The 19,798-nt window shown below is 41.5% G+C and overlaps 1 protein-coding gene across 12 annotated transcripts in view; it reads left to right on the forward strand.

Annotated features, from left to right (window-relative positions):
- MICAL2 (microtubule associated monooxygenase, calponin and LIM domain containing 2) overlaps positions 1-18,823 on the forward strand; it is a 203,808-nt gene extending 184,985 nt beyond the window's left edge. For 10 of the 12 annotated variants that reach the window (XM_074336000.2, XM_074336003.2, XM_019729325.3 and 7 more), the window contains 3 exons: positions 13,879-13,981; positions 15,256-15,329; positions 18,479-18,823. In XM_074336000.2, the coding sequence (XP_074192101.2) occupies positions 13,879-13,981; positions 15,256-15,329; positions 18,479-18,663 (362 nt within the window). In that variant the 3' untranslated portion in view covers positions 18,664-18,823. The remainder of the gene's footprint in view (positions 1-13,878; positions 13,982-15,255; positions 15,330-18,478) is intronic. The other 2 variants (XM_074336004.2, XM_088791638.1) reach the window with 1 other exon arrangement.
- Positions 18,824-19,798: the final 975 nt, after the last annotated feature.

The following is a 19,798-nucleotide window of genomic DNA, read 5'->3' on the forward strand; positions in this document are numbered from 1 at the left end:
AAGCAACGTATATATAATTCATACATATATATGAATTAGCACATTGTCTGACACTAAATATTAATTATTCCATTGATAGCTTTGGATTCTCTGATTCAAACAGAATTTACCTGGTAAAGGCCTACCATGTGTTGGTCATGAAAATGGTGGGTCTATAATGATGAGTGTGACACAGTTTCTGCCTTTGAGAAGTTTACAGTCCGTTGAGCGACACAGATATGCAAAGAAATAAACCACAATACAAGAGGACAAGTGCTGTTATAGGAACAAGCATTAGGGTGCAATGGGAACAGAATCAAGAGGTTCCTAACTGATCCTGGGGAGAGAGGCAGTCAGGCGAGGCTTTCTGGAAGAGGTGATCTATTAAGATGAGACCCAGAGGAAGAACAGGAGTTAACGAATGAGGTGAGGAGATCGTTCTGGCAGAGGGAGAAGCACCTGCGAAGGCCGTATGACAAAGTCATGCCTACAATACTGTGGGGACGGCTCCCAGAGCCTCGCAATGGCCCATCCAAGTGAGGGGCCTGTGGTTTCAGTTTGATTAGCTGTATGGTTAAGTTGTCTCTTGAAATAAGGGGAATTTTGGGGTCTGCCTTTACCCCCTCTGCGCCTCAGTTTCCTTCTTGGTACAGTAAGAGTGGTAAGCAGGTCTGTTTCTTGGATGTGTGGTAAGGATTGGCTAAAACAATTTATATGGAAGCCCTAGCATAGCGCCTAACTGTGGGGTGGATGGGATAGATAGTTAATAAATATTTGTTCCTTTTCTTACTAAAATACGCTATTCTTTTCCTTGCAAAGAAAACTCAAATCCATTCACCAGAAATGGGCTTCATTACAAAAGTGATACCTGTTTCTTGCTGCCTGGAGTGAGAGGCACTGCTTGTCTTTATAGCTGCTGCTAGAAACTTTGGTACAATGAACTGCACTTGTTTGATGTTTGGTCACAGTCCCGATCAAGAAAGCTCTGGTACTTTTCTTTAGGAATCCACTGATCTCAGTGGGAACCTTAAAAATAAAAAGGCTAACCCGGCACAGCTAGGACATGTTTCCATTTGCTAGAGAGGCAGTGTGACGTAGTGGGCAAGTAGAATTCCAGGCATCAAAGAACATTGAGTTCAAATTCTGTTTCATTGCACTTAGGCTGTGTGGTCCTAGAAAAATCACTTAACTTCTCTGGCCCCAGATTCCTTATCTGAAAAATGGAGCGAATAGTCTCCACATTACCACGTCATTTTGAGAATTAAGGGTATTGGTGGGCAAAGTGTCTTCCAGAGTGTCTATCACATTACAGGCATTCAATAAATGCTACTTGATATTACTTTACAAAATAATATTAAATATCCACTGTAATACAGGGTCTCAGCTCCCGCTCGCTGTACAAGAACGCAGGACATGGTGAGGCCAAAAAGGAACACCAATGGAGCCATAGATAGGGGAGTCATACCACTATATTCTCGCTGGAGACACAGGAAGCAGGAGCCACACGATCCGCAATCTGCTGTCGGCTTCTCTGCCAACCAACCCACCCACACACCCCCTAGCGTAGCCACGGCAGTTGTATTAGTGGCTAATAGCTAACCGGTAACAGCTGGTGGCCACCCAGCCACAGCGGATGGCCATCTAATAACTGAGCCAGCACCTTTCCACGTGAGGCCGAGAGCCTGAAAACCGCTCTCTGGGACTCTGTCCCCACATCCACACACATACGCTTTTAAAGAATTGACATCCTAATCTTTACTGCTTGAGATTCAAATTCTAGAAAGCAAATTTTTAAAGTTTCTGAAAATCTCCCTCACCTCGAATATAAAGAAAGGCTATGTTGAGTTATCAGCTGAAGAAACGAAGCCAGTTTGTCGTGTTTTCAAAGGTGTGCTAACTTGCCAGAAGATGGATTTCATTCATTTTCTTTATATCCTTGGTAATTTAATTCCCCTGTGAAGTTTATGGGCCTTTTTGTCCTTGATTGTCCTTCTGTGAGTGACAGATACAGATCAACCAGGGGCTGAAGACTAAGAGTCAAGTCAAGAAGAGCGGCCCCAAAGGAAACCAAATGGGAGATGTGCAAACCAGGCATCCAAATTAATACACTCTAACTTGTAATAACATTTGTGCAATAATGATATTCCTTTACGGTTTAATATTCTATTCAGCCCTTTTTAAGAGATTACCCTGTGCTTAATGAATGACCAATGCTTATTAGGTTAAGTTGTATTTGAGCTGGCCTGTGCTGCTCTGGTTTAAGTAATTTAATGGGAATTATTTAATAGGTATTATTAGGATAATTAGAAAATGATCACAGTTAGGCAATAATATTGAGTTATAAAGGTTGTGAATAACCAAATTTAGAGACAGGCCTGAAAACATGAGTAGTCTGCGACAGTTATGCAAGTCTCCTGTAATAATTATGTGTGCCAGCCTGAAAGGGTCTTTTGTTCCTAGGAGTTATTCATTAGGTGAGCATTGAATTAGAAGAACGTGCGGGGGTGCAGGATGGAGGCCAATGATGGCTGATGAGCAAAATGAGGCTTTGATGAGCTACTAATTGTCATGACAACAATTCCTGTTTTCTTTTCTCCCAACGGTCAGAAATAAGCTTCCCCACCCCCAGGAAGGGTTTTTCACCATTTTGTGAAGGAAAGGGAAACAAAGAAAAACAAAAATCCAGCAATCCATCCCAGAAGAAAAGTCATCATGTTCTGTAGGGTGTGTGTGTGTGTGTGTGTGTGTGTACACGTACATGCACACGCTCACTGTGGAATGAATTCCCCTGGTGGTCCTGGCTGTCACCTGATTGCCCTGGTCCCCACCTTCTGTAAGGAGACCAACATGAGCTTTGCCAGTCATTTAGACTGTTTTTGGTCAAGGCTCTGTTACCTACTGGTTTGTTGGTTGTCAACATGGTGGCAGTGTTGTGTACCGGGGCCATGAAATACCCCAATTTATCAAGAGACCACCATTCATATTTAGATGATCTGGATAAAGGAATTTGTGCTTTCTTTCCATACCTGGAGACAGATGAAATGTGATGAAAACAGAGTGACTTTGAAGGAGAAAGTATTTATCCCCAGAGGAGGTGTATGGGAACTATTCCTCCCTTATAACTTTACCAGCTTCAGGGAAGGTTTATCACCTGGTCATCTGCATTGAACTTCTTGCTTTTTTTCTTTGTCTTTCTTTCTTTTTTTTTTTTTTAGAAACAGATGGCTTCTCCTTCAAAAGATAGATTTATAAAGAAAAATCAGAATGTGCAAGGCTGCCAGCAGGTGGCAGCAGGAGCACACATTATAACGAGAGAAAGTGCAATGAAAATCTAGCCAGGAAGAGGGAAGTAGTTTGGCTTACACTCTGTAGTTTTTATCTTGACGGCTGCTGAGGAACAGAAGGAATAATAATTTCCTGGATAATGTAATGGTGAGGTGTCCTGAAAAGAACACAGATATTAGAATATCTGTGTATTCTAACAGAATCAGATGCTCCTGAGTCTGAATCCTGATGCCTTTCATAGAGAATGGCCAGGAGTAACAACGCTCCAAAATTGATGGCTAAACAGCAAGGAATTCGAGTTGGTTTGCCACAACTCTATAATTCAGTTAAAGTCAGACACTCCTAAATTTGAATCCCAATGTGGTTATTATACAACAATTATTTACCTCTTGCCAAACTTTCTCACCTGTAAAATGGACTAATAATATCAACCTGATAGGGATGGTATAAAAACAAGACTAAGTGAAATAATGTCAGTAAAGCACCTAAAAAGACTGCCTGGCATATAATCGGTGTTCAAAATGATTAAGCCCTTTTCTTTTCTTTCATATTCCTATCAATATGAAGTGATATTGACCATAAGAGCCGAATGGTCAGTGATTTCTCAGGTTGTATTTATTCATGTATCCATTCACATTCATTTATAACTCCCTAGAAGAGATTTAAACTAGTTTCTAAAATATATGCAATACATGAATTCCAAGTGCTGGGTCTGTAGAGGAGCTCAGTGTAGGTGTAGACTCATACTGTTATCCAAATCACCCAATTCAGTAACAGCAGACACTCTGGTTCTAAGACATGCCTCTCTGACATTCTGCCATAATTTGGGGACAAATTTCAGGGAATGGACATCCTTTAGGTCACCTTCCTTCCACAATGATTTGTTCCCTACCTGTACTGCAAGGTAGTGAGTCCAAGGCTTGTCAGCCATTGTGAGTGGCTGATGGCTGTGCCCTCAAAGGTCAGCAGAGCAGAGAAAGGGTTGAGATTCTTCTCTGATCCTAGAGGAGTCTGATCGTCTGAATACAGGGTGGCCATAAAACTGGAAGCACAGATAATATTATTTCACCATATAATACAATGGCTTATGGTCAGAAAAGAACTCCAACCTCATAGAGAATGCCCAGGAGTAACAGGACTTCAAAGTTGAGGGCTACGTGAGTAAGAGTTTGGATGGATTTGCCACAACTCTATAAGTGCTGAAGTGAACAGTGAAATGCAATGCATCAGAGCAGCAAGTTTATTACTCATGGTACGGGAAACAACACGAGTGGCTGCAGAGTACAAGTTGCCCTGTACAACTCAAGTCCTGTGGTGTGACCTGATAGGTTCAGATGGCAGCTGTGCACACAGTGGATTGTGCCATAGCTGAGGAACTCACGGCAAAGAACTCAGCAGCTTTTATAGCAAGCAGCAAACAAGCCAGTCCCCCTTTCCCTGGAAGCACGGAGTTTCACAGTAGTCATGCTGTGGTATCCTGACCCACTACTGAATTGCCTGCCTGACCAGTTGTAGGAATGGCTCAGCGTCAGAGAATGGTGAGATCTTGCATTTCGGCACATTCAGCAAAGATAAACAAGGATGTGTGAGGCCTATGACAGACTGTCTCACTCAGATGTCAGTAATCTATTTATTATGTGTTCACCTGTTTCCAGCCTCAGCAGCCACCCAGTAGAAAGTCAGTGGCCTTATAACACAGATGGGCCCACTATAAATGAGGCTAAGATTCTCTTCCTGAAGATGACTTGGGTCCTTTCCATTGTGTGGATTCCAGGGTCGTTGAGGCCTCAGGGTTATGTACCCTACACCATGGCCTTACACAACTAAAAACCTTAATGTAATGGACACTTATAAAACCCTTTACCCCCAAATTAGAGAATGTATATTCTTCTCAGTTTTGCATGGTGATTTATAAAAATTGACCATATTAGTTCACAAAGTAAATCTCAGAGAAGCTATATTATGTAGACCCCATTCTATACTACAATGTTATTAACTTAGAGATCAATAACCAAAAGATATTTTTTAAAACCATACATTTGGAGACTAAAAATATACATTCTTCATGAATCAAAGACAAAAAGTAAATACTTGGAAATTTAAATATACTAACTATGAAAAAGGAAACAGTTGATCAAAACTCATGGGATGCAGTGGATGTGGGGCTTAGGGGTATTGCCTTAAATACTTTTATTAGAAAAGAAGAAAGTCTGAAAATTAATGAGCTAAGTGTCCAATTTAATTTAGAAAAAGGAAAGTCAAATAAACCCAAAGAAAGAAAATAATAAACGTATGAGCAGGAGTAAATGATATACAGAATAAAGATAAAATAGAAGGATCAAGCAAACCACATGTTGGTTCTTTCAAAAGACTAATAAAAGGCTAGAGTCAATCTCTTACATTGATTTAAAAATATAAGATAGAAGACAGAAATAAATAAATTAGAAATGAAAGGAGCACATATAACGACAGTATAGCAAATATTCAAAAAGGTAAAATAATATAATGGACATGTAATCTAATTCATTTCAAAATTTGGCAATCTAAGGGTGATTTAACAATCACCATATTAACATTAAAAATGAAAACCATATGGTCTTTTTTAATAGAAAAAGAAAAATCATTTGACAAAAGTCAGTACTCATTTGGGATTTAAAAAAATTTTTAGCAAAAAAGGAATAGAACAGGATAGAACATTCTTAATTTGAAGGATATCTTCCAAAATCCTACCACCAGCATCATTTTGTTGAATGATAAATTATTAGAAATGTTTTTTTAAAAATCAGCAATAAGAGAAGGGTGCCTACCATCACTTCTTCAACATTGGACAGGAGATCCTAGCCAATATAGTAAGACAGGGAAAAAATGGCATAAGGCTTGGAAAGGAACAAACACATTTTTGTTTTTTTCAGATGATAGGATTATCCACATGGAACACCCAAAAGAAAGTACAAATAAATTATTAAAAATAAGTGCCTATTGACGATTATTGGATATAAGAGCAAAATGTAAAAAGCAATTGCTTTTTTATATCTCAGCATCAAGCAGTTAGAAAATGGAATAACAAAGAAGATATCACTAACATTAGCATAATGTTAACATTATGGAATAAATCTAACAAAAAGTATGCATAACCTTTATGAAGCCAATTTTAATACTTTACTGAAAGCCACCAAAAGACCCACACGTTATCTCACATACTCGTACATGAAAACCTGATGTAAGCCTGCTATATAGCATTGCAGATTGCAGGAAGTAAGTGATTCTGGGACAACGGGGTTTCCATACAGGAAAAAATGAAATTGAGCCTTACCATGCATACACCATAAAAACAAATAGCCAACACAATACAAACAAATCAATTTCATAAAGATTTTAAAAACTTTAATATGAAAAACGAAACTGAAAAGTTAAAAAGAATTTTTTTTTTTAACCTCATGTTGGTAGTCTGTAACAATATTAAAAAATAAAAAAGAGAAAGAAAGGAAAAGCTACTGATTTGGAAAAGATTGGCAACAAATACAATAAAAAAAGAAGCAGTATTCTATGTAAAGAACTCTTACAAATCAATAAAATGTAGGCAAGCAACTCACTATAAAAAAAGGCAAATGATGCAAATATACATTTCACAGTAAAATATTCACTGCTAATTAGGAAAATGTTAATTAAGACTACAATGATAAACTATTTTAAATTATCAAAACTTATAAAGTGTTATAATACTACATTTTTGGCAGGGATGAGAAACAAGGGAAACTCTCATTCAACGTTACCGGGAGTGTAAAAAATCACAACTCTTTGGAAAACAATTTGGCTTCATGCTGTAAAATTGAACATTTGTATACACTACTACTCAAGAATTTCATTGCTGAAATGTATATTCTAGAGAAACTCTTGCCCACATGGACCAAAAGACATACACGAGAATATTTGCAGCAGCATTTTCCTAACAGCAAAACACTAAGAACAACTTAGATATCCGTTAACAAGAAAACAGATAAATTACAGTATTGTTAACTGTGGCATCTACAACTGAATAGTACATACCCAGCAGTGAAAATTCTGAATGGCAACGTGGATGCATTTTAGAAACATAATACGGAATTTAAAACAAGCAAGTTTTGGAAGACTACATACAGTATGACGTCATTTCAATAAAATTCAAAAGCAAGAAAAACTTTATGATAAATAGATACGTAGCTAAAAGCAAAACAGAACCAAAAAAAAAAAAAAAAAGTGTTTAAAAAAGGAAGGACTAGAATTTTCGTTTTTCAGCTGCAGCCTCCGGCTCCCTGAATGGAGTCATGAACTAGCTTCCAGCATCCTGGCTTTGTCAGGACTGAATGAGGCCGGACCCACAGTGCAGCTTTCTGGATTATCACCATCATACGTGAGAGCCTGTGGGATGTCAGTGGCCCCAGAGTAGTGAGTACAGAAGGCCTGGTCAGAGACTTCACTGAAATATGTCTATGGATGAGCACAAAGGTTAGAGCTGACCGGAGGCCGGAGAACAAGAGACGGGCTGAAACACAGCCGCTCTCGGGGAGACGGCCTGCACACTGCACCGAGGGTTCTGGCTGCAATTGCTCTCATGCACTTTCCTGCCCCAGATCACCACCAGTAAGGATGTTGAGGACATTGACAAAATTGCAGCAAACACCAAACTAGGACTTCTCGCAGACTCTAAGGAGACAGGAAATCACATCTGAAGAATTAGATATTTGAAAACCAGACAGCAAAACAAGACCCAACTTGGAAAAACCACACACCAATACACAATCAGAGAAGTATTCACCATTACCGACAAAAGGAAAGGGTTAAAAAGCCATGACTTTAAAGAACAGATTGTTCATTTATTCTGCTATTATTCATTGGGGAAAAACGTTATTGACCATAAAGTGCCTAATGTAAGCAGGGACTGAGTGTTGATAGGGTAGCTGATTTGAACTTGACTGTGAGAAATTGTTGAAGAATTTCGATAAAGAGTAACCAAATTTGCTTTGTATTTTTGAGAGCTCACTCAGGGGAAAGTGGGTCAATTTAAAGAACTCCATTAATAAAAAGTTGTTGTGTATGGAGTTTTGATTACCTTGTTTCACCTGAGCAAGTGGAAACCTTGCATTTTGTCTAGGAAAAAGCATCGTATGAGGGCACAGGAGCTAATATAGAACCAGTCGATGGCAGACATGAACGGGGCTGGCAGTGAGGGTTGGGTAACCGAGGTATTCTAGTCCCAGCCAGGGGCTGCTTGCCTTCTGGCCACACCATTCTAGCTGCATCCTGGTTCCCAGATGTAGGAATCACATCTCTGCCCTGAAAGGCCTTTCAGTTCAGCAGCAGCCGTGGGACCAGATGGAGACATGGCTGAGCCAACAACCTATGCAGGCACGGAGTACTCCAGGCTTCCCAAGCAGGTGCTGACCAACCAGCCAGTCGTATGACCTTTGCGTTTATATGGGGCCAAAAAAGAGGAAGAATGATTTAAGAGTTTTTATTAACCTCGAGTGAAGTTACAAGGTAAAGTTTAGGCATGTATAATCAAGTCAGAGATTACGCTCTAGCTGAGTTTTAAAGATGAACAGAAAGTAATTTATGTGGCCTTATGTAGAGCTACACACTGGAAGAAACCACAAAGCCGTAACAATGGGACAGTTTATTGAATGTTTACTATGTGCCAAGCACTATGGTAAGCATTTTACACGCATCGTCTCATTTCATCCCCATAACCAATTATGAAGCAGGTACTATATCATCCCCATTTTTCACAGGAAGAGACGGAGGCAGAGATGTGAGATTACTGGCCCAAGGTCACACATTCATGAGTGGCTGAGACAGGTCTGCTTGACCTCAAAGCCCAGGCCTTCTGTCATTCCCTCCACTGCATCTACAGTGCGGGGCAATGCGGGTCTAGGCTTCCTCAGGACCTACTGTAAGGAAGCTGTCTGGTGGATGGTAGTGAGTTAATGGAAATCGTGGGGCAAAGTCTCAGTACATGATTGGGCTTGAGAGCAGGGCAAGCCTAAGCTCGGCACAGTCACCTGTGCCCAGTGCTTCGGGAAGGCCGATTTCCTAGGAACCTGGGCATGAATCCATGTTCAAAGATCCCCAAAAGAGATTTTTGACTAACAAGGAAAGGACGACTGTAAAACAATGAACGGTACACTACAGAATTGCAAATTATTCCTTTGAAAAAAGGAAACTAATTCAATTCAACCTGTGTTTGGTGAATAGAGCATCAATAGAAATCAGTGTGACTACACAGGGAACTCTCTAATGGACCAGATTTTAGAAGAATACATAAGATTGAAAAAGGGACATGTAATTCAGGGGGAAAGAAATCTGCCTAGAACATGTGGGTATAATGCAGCAAAGAGGCTGAATCTGAAAAACAACAACAAAAAACACTCTAAAGACAGCAAAATAATGCTGTTTCTCTTGGATTGGGAACAAGGAAAGGCTAGGCCTCGTGCTGGGGCAGATGGTATAATGTTACATGATGGGGGAAAGCAGGATTTTCAACTCGCAGCTTTTCTGTTTTCTTTTTCAAGGCAAATGATCCTCAATCTAGAAATGTTAAACAGCTATCTAGAAGAGGAGGTGAAATCTGGATAGGTGAGAACAAATGGGGGAACATGAATTCAGGTTTCTAAGCCCAGGGGAAAGATGATACTTACATGGTGTCTGGGATGTGGCATTACTCAATCCGAATTTGTTGAATGAACTGAGTTAGCCCCCTGGTGTTGAAAGAACTTGCAGATAAAACCTCAGTCTTTGAAAACTCATGAAGAATTCCAGAGCCGTAAGACTAGAGATGAGTACATTTTCTACTTTTCACATGGGAAAGAAACATGAATTCTGATCCTTGTCAAAATTCTAGAAAGGATTATTAAAGAAATTGTGAATATTTAGAAAGACATTTAGAGATTACTAAGGTACCAGTGGTGTTTACTGAGAAGCTGTGAAAAATGGGATTTCCTTTTCTGGGTGGAGTTGTGAGGTTTGTAGTACCAATGGACATGGCAGACATTGTGAAACTTGATTTCAGGAAATTATTTTGTTACCAAAATTTCCTATCACAGCCTAATGGACAAGACGTAGAAATGTGGGTTGGATGATACCAGTTGGGTGCATTTAGAGTCTATAGAACAGTCTCACCCAAAGGCTGAGGAGGTCCCTCATGGGCCAGATGACTCTGTTCTTGGTCCAGTCCCATCTGACATTTTGTTTTTCAATATCACATAAGCTACAGGATGCCCATTTATCAATTCTGCAGAAATCCCAAACCTAGGAGAAATGTGTCAGATGGATAAAATACTCACAAGATTTCCCCCTGATAGAACAAAATAAACAAGATGATATTTAACAAGTAGCACATAAAGTCTTGAATTAGGTTAATAACATGATCAGTTGCATACATAGAACAGGAAGTCCTCAGACTTCATCACCACGGGTGTGGAAAGACCATTATTTGTTGGCAAGTTAGTAAGAGCCCATTGAAGACATGGCTGCTGAAAAGAATTCTGCAACCCCAGGGCACAGGGTGACGGTGTGAGAGGGGTCTCGCTACTCTGGGCTGTTGATATTTTGATTCTGCATTTCCCAGTATCCTGGGAAATTAGAGGGCAAGCAGAGGTGGGCAGCCCTTTTACGACAAAGCGATAAATAACCTGGAGGTACTGGCTCTGAAAAAAGAACACTTCAGTGGATCATGAGACCTGTCTTAAAATGTCTGAATGTCTTGCATGTAAAATACATAGATGTGTTCTCTATTTTCCTCCAGAGACAAGTTTGCAATACTTTGAGTACACAGCCCTGCAGTGGGCTTCTTAGGCAGCAGGGAATTCTACCATCAACGGAGGGAGTGGGAGGCTGAAGTGGGAGGGAGGCAGCGGGAATTCCTCTGTGCCCCTATGACCATTACCATGCATTGAGCTTATACTATGTGCCAGGGCTGGGTTCAGGTCTGTGAGTGCACAGACCTTCATAAAGATGAGGAGACTGAGCTTCAGGGAGGTGACATGCTCAAGCCCCCACGTAGTAGTGGTAGGTAAAGGATGGAAGTTTGATCCCAGATCTGAGTTTAAAGTGTATGCTCTTCACTTCTGTGTCATATATGATCCCTAGTCTATATACTTCATCCTTTTATTCAAGAACGAATGCCCTGGAATTCCTTGTTCTTCACTTCCTCTCCCTGGAAAACTCTTACTCGTCCATTTAGGACGAGCTCACCTGCTGTCTCCTCTCTGAGGCTTGTCCCCACTTCCTCCACCCGAGATTAGTTGCTTTTCTTCTGTGTTGCATAGCAAGGGGGTGCATTGTGTTCTATTTGGCCATGTAGTGTTGGTTTCCCCCCACTGGACTGCAAGCTCCCAGTTTCCTGAAGAGCTAGAGCCAATGTTTATTCATCCCTGTCCTTCAGCACCACAAAGATGTTAGCCTTGGGGCCGGCCCGGTGGCTCAGGCGGTTAGAGCTCCGTGCTCCTAACTCCGATCAATCTTTGCTTCATTCATTCATTCTAGAAACCTAAGAAAGGATAACATCACACTCGTTTCCCTCCTTCCTTTCTCCCCTCTTCAATCCTTCCTTTATGAAACACCACATATCACTCTCCCACTCAACCACCTTTAGTGCCCCTTTGTATCTATAGCATAACGCACGTGAGCCTTAGCATGATGTTCCGGGACCTCTATGATGAGATCGCCCCCCCCCCCCCATACCCCTTTGCTCTTCCCAATCTCTGTCTCCACCACCTTCTGGCCCATTCCCTCATCTTTGCTCATTTATTGCCTCTTCTTGAATAAGTCCTCTCCCATCCTCATTATTTCCTCTCAGAGTGTTATCCATTCTTCCATGTCCCAGTTCAAACACCTCCTCCCTTGGGAAGCCCAACCTCATGCCCTGACCAGGAAAACACTCCCTTCTTTGTATTCCCAGAGTCCTTTTTGCTGCTTTGTTGTGGTAACAGTTTTCTAATGTTCTGTTTTATTCTAGCTCTTTGGGTTCATCTGATCCAAAAGATTATCTAACAATAAATACCCTTTTTTAGCAGGTAGTATGCCTCACAATCTCCAAATTTCTTCTGATTTGTAGCATTATCTATCAGTATATCTCCAGTACCTAAGGGAGTACCCAACACCTATTTCATAAATAGGTGCTATTGAATGAATGAATGAATGAATGAATGAATGAATGAATTCAACAGAAGTTAAGATCTGCACTGTAGCAATAGTTTGAACACTAAATATGTAATTTGGGGCATTGCATATAAATCTCTCTGGACCCTGTTTTCCTTATCAATAAAAAGGAGGTCAGGGAGACAGGGAGAAAAGGGAACTCACTTTTATGGATGACTTGCTATGTGCAACAAAATGTGCGAGAGGCGTTATTTACTTTACACACCTATGAGAAGGAGAGGGAGAGAGAGGGAAGGAGACAGGACGGAATGCTACACAAGCAGGGAAAAGCACGGGCTTAGGATAAGGCTCACTTGAGTTGAAGCCCTGGCTCTGCCACTTACTGTGAGCTTAAGCAAGTTAATCTTTTAAACCTCTGTTTCTTCACCTGTCAAGTGGTGATAATATGGGAGCTGACTGGTGAGTTTGTTGTGAGGATTAAATGAGATGCTGCATGTAAGGCACATAGCGCATTGACTGGCACATAATAATTACATAATAAACAGTAACTCATTATTATTATTACCTGTGTGTCTTATTGCTCAGTTTAACCAAGAAACAGAGCCTCCAAGAGGTTAAACAACTTGCCCAAAGTCACACATATCTTCTGTCAGCATCGCTTCTCCTTCTGCCTACAGGACCCTCCAGTATAAATCCTTCTAGAATGGCCATAAGCTTTGCCTGTGTTCTCATTTCAGGGTGAAATGCTAGAAAGCCATCTCAATGTTGCTACTTCTCAAATATATCCAGACTTTAACCTTTTAGTATCTCAATATTTAGCATCTAACATTGAATATCCAAAAGCGGTGTCAGTTTTCTCATCAGTATTCTTCTGTTTAATAAAGGTCAAAATCTAAGTTACAAGAATATATGGATATAACTTTCTTCCTATGTGTCTCAAAGCTAATAACATTTCCCCCATGGTTTGCCTTTTCTTTTTGCAAAAAATCAAACTGCCAATCAGCACTCCTTTATGACCAAATGTGGTGTGAGCTTCTCTGCCCCATGAAGAGAGCCTCACCCCACCTGGGCACTCGGTAGGCATTTGATTTGGGGAGGAAAAGGAGGAGACGGAGAGAGTAACCAGCATGGTTATTAGGGTTTTCTTTGGTGAAGGATGTGATGGCCAAACACAGAAGGTTTATGGAGAACATACAAGTAGGCAGGAGAAGGGTCATTGGTGCCAGAACATTATCAAGGGTATATGACCTTGGAACTGAAGTATTCATGCCCTAAATGTCCCAGGGGACCGCCCCCAGCGCATACACAGGTGCGTTTTATTTGTCATGCCCATGACCTTGAGGCATCAACAGGCTGTTATGGGGCTGCTGCCTGCTGAGCCCTTTTCGCTACAAACATTGTCCGCTAAAGTAGCTCCAAAGCAGTTTGATCATGTGGAGAGAAACGCCAATCTAACCCATTTGCCGTTGATTTCTTAAGCAGATTCAGGCACACAGGATGAAGCACAGCTTTTGCAGGAATGGTTTAAGCTGGTTCTGGAGAAGAATAAATTAATGCGATATGAGTCGGAGCTACTGATCATGTAAGTAAGGCAACAGATAACAGCGAGTCCTAAAATCATGGGGGGGGGGGTCGGGAGTGGGATGGCTCCCCCTCCTAGGTTGCACTCCCAGGATTTTTTCTCCTTATGCATACACAATTGTGATTGAGGCAAACTGATATGTGATGTCTTGCATATCATGCTGGCGTTAGAGCAGAGAATTTTCAGTTGTCTATTCTACGGAGTCCTATGTCTAAAATAGATTTCAGGTAATGGGTCTGGAGCTGGAGGGTATTTGGATAATGTATTTTCAGTCCATCCTTGTCACCCAGACCAGGGGGAGCCACCTGAGGTCACACACCTGCAATAAGGAAGCATGTGTCTGGCCTCTGAGTGTGAACCATGGAAAAGGCTTGCTTGGCGAGAGCTGCCTGGGCACTTCTTTGTGGCTTTAATGGATTGAAGGACTGAACTCTGTCTGGATGTTCCCTCTGAATGAAGGGAGCAGCCTGATTTGGAGATTAGAAAGTCGAGATGGATCTCAACACAGTCTGAAAAAGTTGAAGGTCACTGTACCTGTCACCATTCTAGAGGGAAAGAAAGTAACATTTCGTATAAAGCAACTAAGAGCCATAAGTTGTACTGGGTGCTTTCACTTCAGCTGTTTCATTTCATTTTCACCCCAATCCTGAGAGACATTTTTGGGGGTCTTGGAAGTGTGATACATTCTATTCCTCTCCCCTGGCTGGATTCTGAACCAGGTGAGAAAAAAGACAACCACGTCAACAGGAAAATCAAAAGTTCGCCTTTATTACTGATAATTGCTTGGCTAAATATGAGAGTCTGGGTGTTTGCTAACTGTATTCTTTTCCTGGAGGAACAAATTACAAAGAGAGATGAGTTCCAGGTTATGGTTGCTTCCCCCCTGGACTGTTCTAGTCATTTCTTCATGATCCATCGCTACAGGGTAGCCCGCGTGGCTTTCCAAAATCCTACGGAGTTTGCCTCACAATCTTCAGCTGCTCTCCATCATCTCTTGAGCTCAACATGTCTCCGCAGCACTTCTCGGCACCATCAGTGACCCCAGCAGCAGCAAGGCTTGCAGTTTAGAGATATTCCAAGAGCCCAGTTTTATTAGGTTGATGCAAAAGTAATTGCGGTTTAAAAGGTTAACAATAATTGCAAAAACCGCAATTACTTTTGCACCAACCTAATAATAAAGAAGAAAGCAGTGGCTACTGTCAGTGGGTTTATTTACTAAGGTGTCACACAAATCTCTAGTATTTACAAAGTTGGAACATTTTCTCACCCCCCAGGGCCCAAGAATTAGAATTAGAAGATCACCAAAGCAGACTGGAGCAGAAATTAAGAAAGAAAATGCTCAAGGAGGGTGAGTATGGTGATATGTTTTGGGTCCTTGTTAAAGACAGTTTTCCCCAGAAAAACACTTGAGGAGAGCGTGCTGCAAATCGCAGAGCAGAGTGCGCTTCCTGCCTGGGGGTCAAGGTGGAGCCCAAAGCCAGCTTTCCTTCTCCCACTACCAGCCCGGGAGGTCCCCATGTAGCTTTGTTCACTTGGGCCGTGACAGCAGAACTTCACTCCATCCCAAGTGCTGATGGGAACAAAGTTATTTATTCACGCATCCTTTCTCCCATCCATGCATTCGTTTAACAAATATTCGGGGGAGAATCTAGTGTGGCTCTGGCTTATGGAGATCAACTCTGCCCTATGGTCTCACTATGTAGACCAACACCCAGGGAAGTAATTGTCGCACAGTGAGATGAGGGCCACGACACAGGTGCTCTGGGAGAGGTAATGGCAGAGGACATGGTAAAGGAGACACCCTTCCCAACATGGGTGGGCCCAGGGCATCACATGTGAGAAGACTGTTTTCACCATAAAGGACAGAGAATTGAAATAAACTCAATTGAAACGATATACTGATTTATGCATTCATTGGCTCCAGCCAGCTAAGCATATTATATTCACTCTGTTTTGTGTCTGTGTGTTTGTGAGGCCAGATCCCTGCCTGGCTTTCTCACACTAAGACCTAGGTCTCAAAGGACATGTTAAATAATTTCTTTATACCTCATGGACCAAACATTGCACCTACCTATGGGGCTGCCTGGTACAGGGCAAGCACTTAGTAAATATTAGACATCATCATCATGAATATTTTTATTTAGGTCATTTCATCCCCATTTTACAGATTAGAAAATGAAGTCTGAGAAATTCAAAAGCATGCCCAAGGTAAAGAACAGATCACCATATACTCAGGGTCTCCTGTTTTTTCCCATGTATAGTAGTGATTTGTTTTTTTAGAGCAACAGAATTCTATTTCTAACAAAATCCTTATAGGGCTGCACTACACAGGACAGATGAAAGTGGTAAACGTCTTCTTTTATTTGTTGGAAGGGGCTCAGATGGGTCCAACAATGACAAGCCAAATTAACAGAGGAATTTAAAATTTTTTTCTCTGTTGATTATCAAATAAGTATCGCCAACACTGGAATATACCTAAATTAATAAATCATAGTGTATAGTTGATTTATACATCTGATAACATTTTTAATTAGCTCTGTTTCTAGGTAATAAAAAATACCAAGACTCTATTAGCCACCTTTGATTCTTTCTTTAAAAAATTCTTACTAAGGAATGATGGTCATACATTTTCTCACTTCTCTCAGGTATACAAAAAAATAATAATAATAAATAAATGAAGAGTAACTTCTTCATCTTGTCTGTAACTGAGCTCATCTTCCACAAAAGCTTCATCCCACTAATTAGCAAAAAAAAAAAAAAAACACAAAAAAAAACTTTATTTATCTCTCTCTGGTAAACTTAGTCTGATGCAATATTTTAAACAGTCCCTGAAGGAGATGCTTAGTCTCTTTGGGATGACAATGTTCAGTCTTGCAGGTGGCCACCCCTTCCTCCTGCTTTTCTCCCTAAGCTGACTGCCAGGTAATGGTGGGAGACAGGTTTGTGTGACTTCGGCATTAGGAATCTAAGTGGGTTGCACTGATTCATTGCATCCCCACACAGCTGTCTCCTGTCGTCAGGCTGCCACTCTCTCTGCTGGCATTTGCAGCTAAGGTGTGTGGCTGGGGTAATCCACAGCCTGCCACTCTCTCAACCTGCTTGGAGCCTGGTAATGGTCCCTGGCCCACTCAGACTCTCCTCAGCACGTCCTCCATTCCGCTTGGCCAGTCATTCTACAATACAGTCTCCACTGGGGGGCCACTTCACTCCTCATCATGGGGGAACCCCAGGGCAGGCCCACTGGCCAGCTACATTTGGCAGTTCTGGGCCAAGTGACACTTCTGGGCTCCACCCACGCCATACAGAGCAGATGGAGATCTGGGGGGCCACCTTCACTCCCTACTTCAATGCCCAACCAGAGTCCTACCCCATGTTTACACACAGGACGCCCTTGCAGCTGGCTTCTTCCCAGGCTTCTGATAAAGGAGCAGGGTGAGAGTCCTTGGGCCTCCATTGTTCCCATCAAATGATAGGACATTTCCTGCCACCTCGAGGTCTTCTAAGGCCCAGGATGGAGAGACGAGCATAGGCAGGCTCTCACCCTCCCATAAAACATAAGGTGCAAAGGGAATGACATCTTTTTATTTCTGTTGTCATAGGTACCTTCTTCCTGACCCTGCCTCAGAACTTAGCCTGATGTGACGCAGGGGCACCTTCTCTACTAGGGATGGAGCTCACCACCCCCGCCCCCCATGTGTTAAATGGAAGGGGCTCTCTAGCTTTCCTTTGAACTTATGAATTCCTCTTCTAAGGCAATAATCTGGTTGATGAGACAGAAATCTGGCTTTAAAATCCTATTTGAATGTCAAAAAGTCATCACTGCAGTACCTGTTTCTTCCTCTTTCCCTAGCTTTTATAACAATCTGATCGCCCCAGGCAATTGGATGCCTCCCGCTGTTTAGGAAGAAGGCCACATACTCTGAAAGGCACAACTGAAAAGTATAGTCTCAGTCTGGAAATGTCCTGCAACTGGCCAGCCATAGCCTCACTCTGCTTCTGCCTGGTCTCTATCCAAAGGGCTGCAATGTGTCATTAGCTACAAATGAAAAAAGGATTCTCGTCATGGCAATAGTAGCCATTGATGCAGACAGTTTACTTAGAAACTTTTCTTGCTGTAGCTCAGACATGTTTAGGAAAAACAGCTTTTGTCTTGTTTTGTGGGGTTTTTTTGTTTGTTTGTTTTTTTGCGGGGGAGGGGAGGTTGGAGGACTTGGTAGGGCTTGGCTGGTATTAACTTCTTTTTCTCACACAGGGGTTCTCCCCTGTCACTATATATTCTCAAGACGGAAACTGAGCTGACTGTAGCACAAAGCACCCACCTTTCTAATCTGTGGCATTGAAGCTGGTTCCCTGGTGTTCCATTCATTTCCTGGTTTTCTCTGTGAAAATTAAAGGGCAGAACAAGTCCAGAACAATCAAGAATGCCCAGGTTCAGAGTTCTCCTGGGGCCAAATCTTACCTGATGGCCAGTGTTTTTCTTTCTTTCTTTTTTTTCAGAGAGCCAGAAAGATGAGAAAGATCTAATTGAGGAGCGAGAAATATTCACCGAGATGATGCAAGTGATTGAGCAGAGGGACAAACTCGTGAATTCCTTAGAGGAACAACGTATAAAAGAAAAAGCGGAAGACCAGCACTTTGAAAGCTTCATATTCTCCAGGGGCTATCAGCTGAGCAGGACGTGAACAGGCCCAGGGGTCCCCCCTCCCTTGAAGGAAGCTGAAGACCGGATCCGGCCAAGCACACCTCACACACTCCTAGTTCCTTTTGCAGGATTTGTTATACCCGCAACTTAAGTTATACACTCCTGTAATGTTTTTAAAAATTAAAATTCTGTCATATGTGCTTCAGCTTCCCCAGATCCTTCCAGAGATTATAATGAAGAAAATACAAAGACGCTTTTGAAATCGGCAGTCAAATTCAGCAGGTCTCTGATTGGAGGTGACTTGGCAGATCACCAGCATTGTTTTCTCTAGAAAGTGACACGGAGATTGACTTTCCTGCTGCTTTCATCATTTGTCTTCCCAATTCGTTGAGTTACACATCTTAAGATTTTTTACACATCTTAAGATTTTAAAGAAGCTGCCTTTTCATTAATATATCCATATTTGCCTTTTTTGCATGGATGACTGGTTTCCAAATGTCAGAAGGAAGCAGCAGCAGTTTAAAGATTAGGTTAATATTTAAATTGCGTTTCCAGAGAAAGAGGAGAAACCTTGAGATTACTGATTACAGAAAGCAAATAACTCATATAGCAGGTGTTAATTCAATCCAGGGTGAATTTAATTTACCAGGTGTATTTATAAGCCTTAATATAATATACATATGCAATGAGAGTTTAATAGAACATTGGAGCCTTAATTTTATTTTTAAAAAGAAAGAAAAAGGGAAATAAAGCCTTAACTTCATACCGGCAGGATCCTGAGTTTTCACCAAATACTGTTGGTGTAGAAAAGCTTTTTTTATTCTCAGAGCATTGTCCTATAGCCCCTGGAACATACTGAAAGGCGTTTTTAGAAAACGAATAATTTTGAAGTGCTTTTTTATAACTGTTGGTAATGGCAAAAAGGGAAACTCACGTGTTGATAAAATATGGGTGAGGTTGGTGCTGCTACTGAAAACTTACTAGTGACCCAAGGCAAGTATACCTCCCAATGGTGGTCTTCTTAGGTCCAAACAGAGAAGTGCCTCTGAGACTCTGCAGGGATGGCCCAGGAGCCCTATGGGACAAGGACAAAACCACATCTGACTTCAAGGTGAAGTTGAGTGCCGTGACCCTATTTGCCAATGGGTCATGGATTTGTTATGACATTTTTTCAA

This window comes from Rhinolophus sinicus, chromosome 14 (genome assembly GCF_057876585.1).
Source record: "Rhinolophus sinicus isolate RSI-liver-muscle chromosome 14, RSI-T2T, whole genome shotgun sequence".
In the NCBI taxonomy this organism is placed as follows: Eukaryota; Metazoa; Chordata; class Mammalia; order Chiroptera; family Rhinolophidae; genus Rhinolophus; species Rhinolophus sinicus.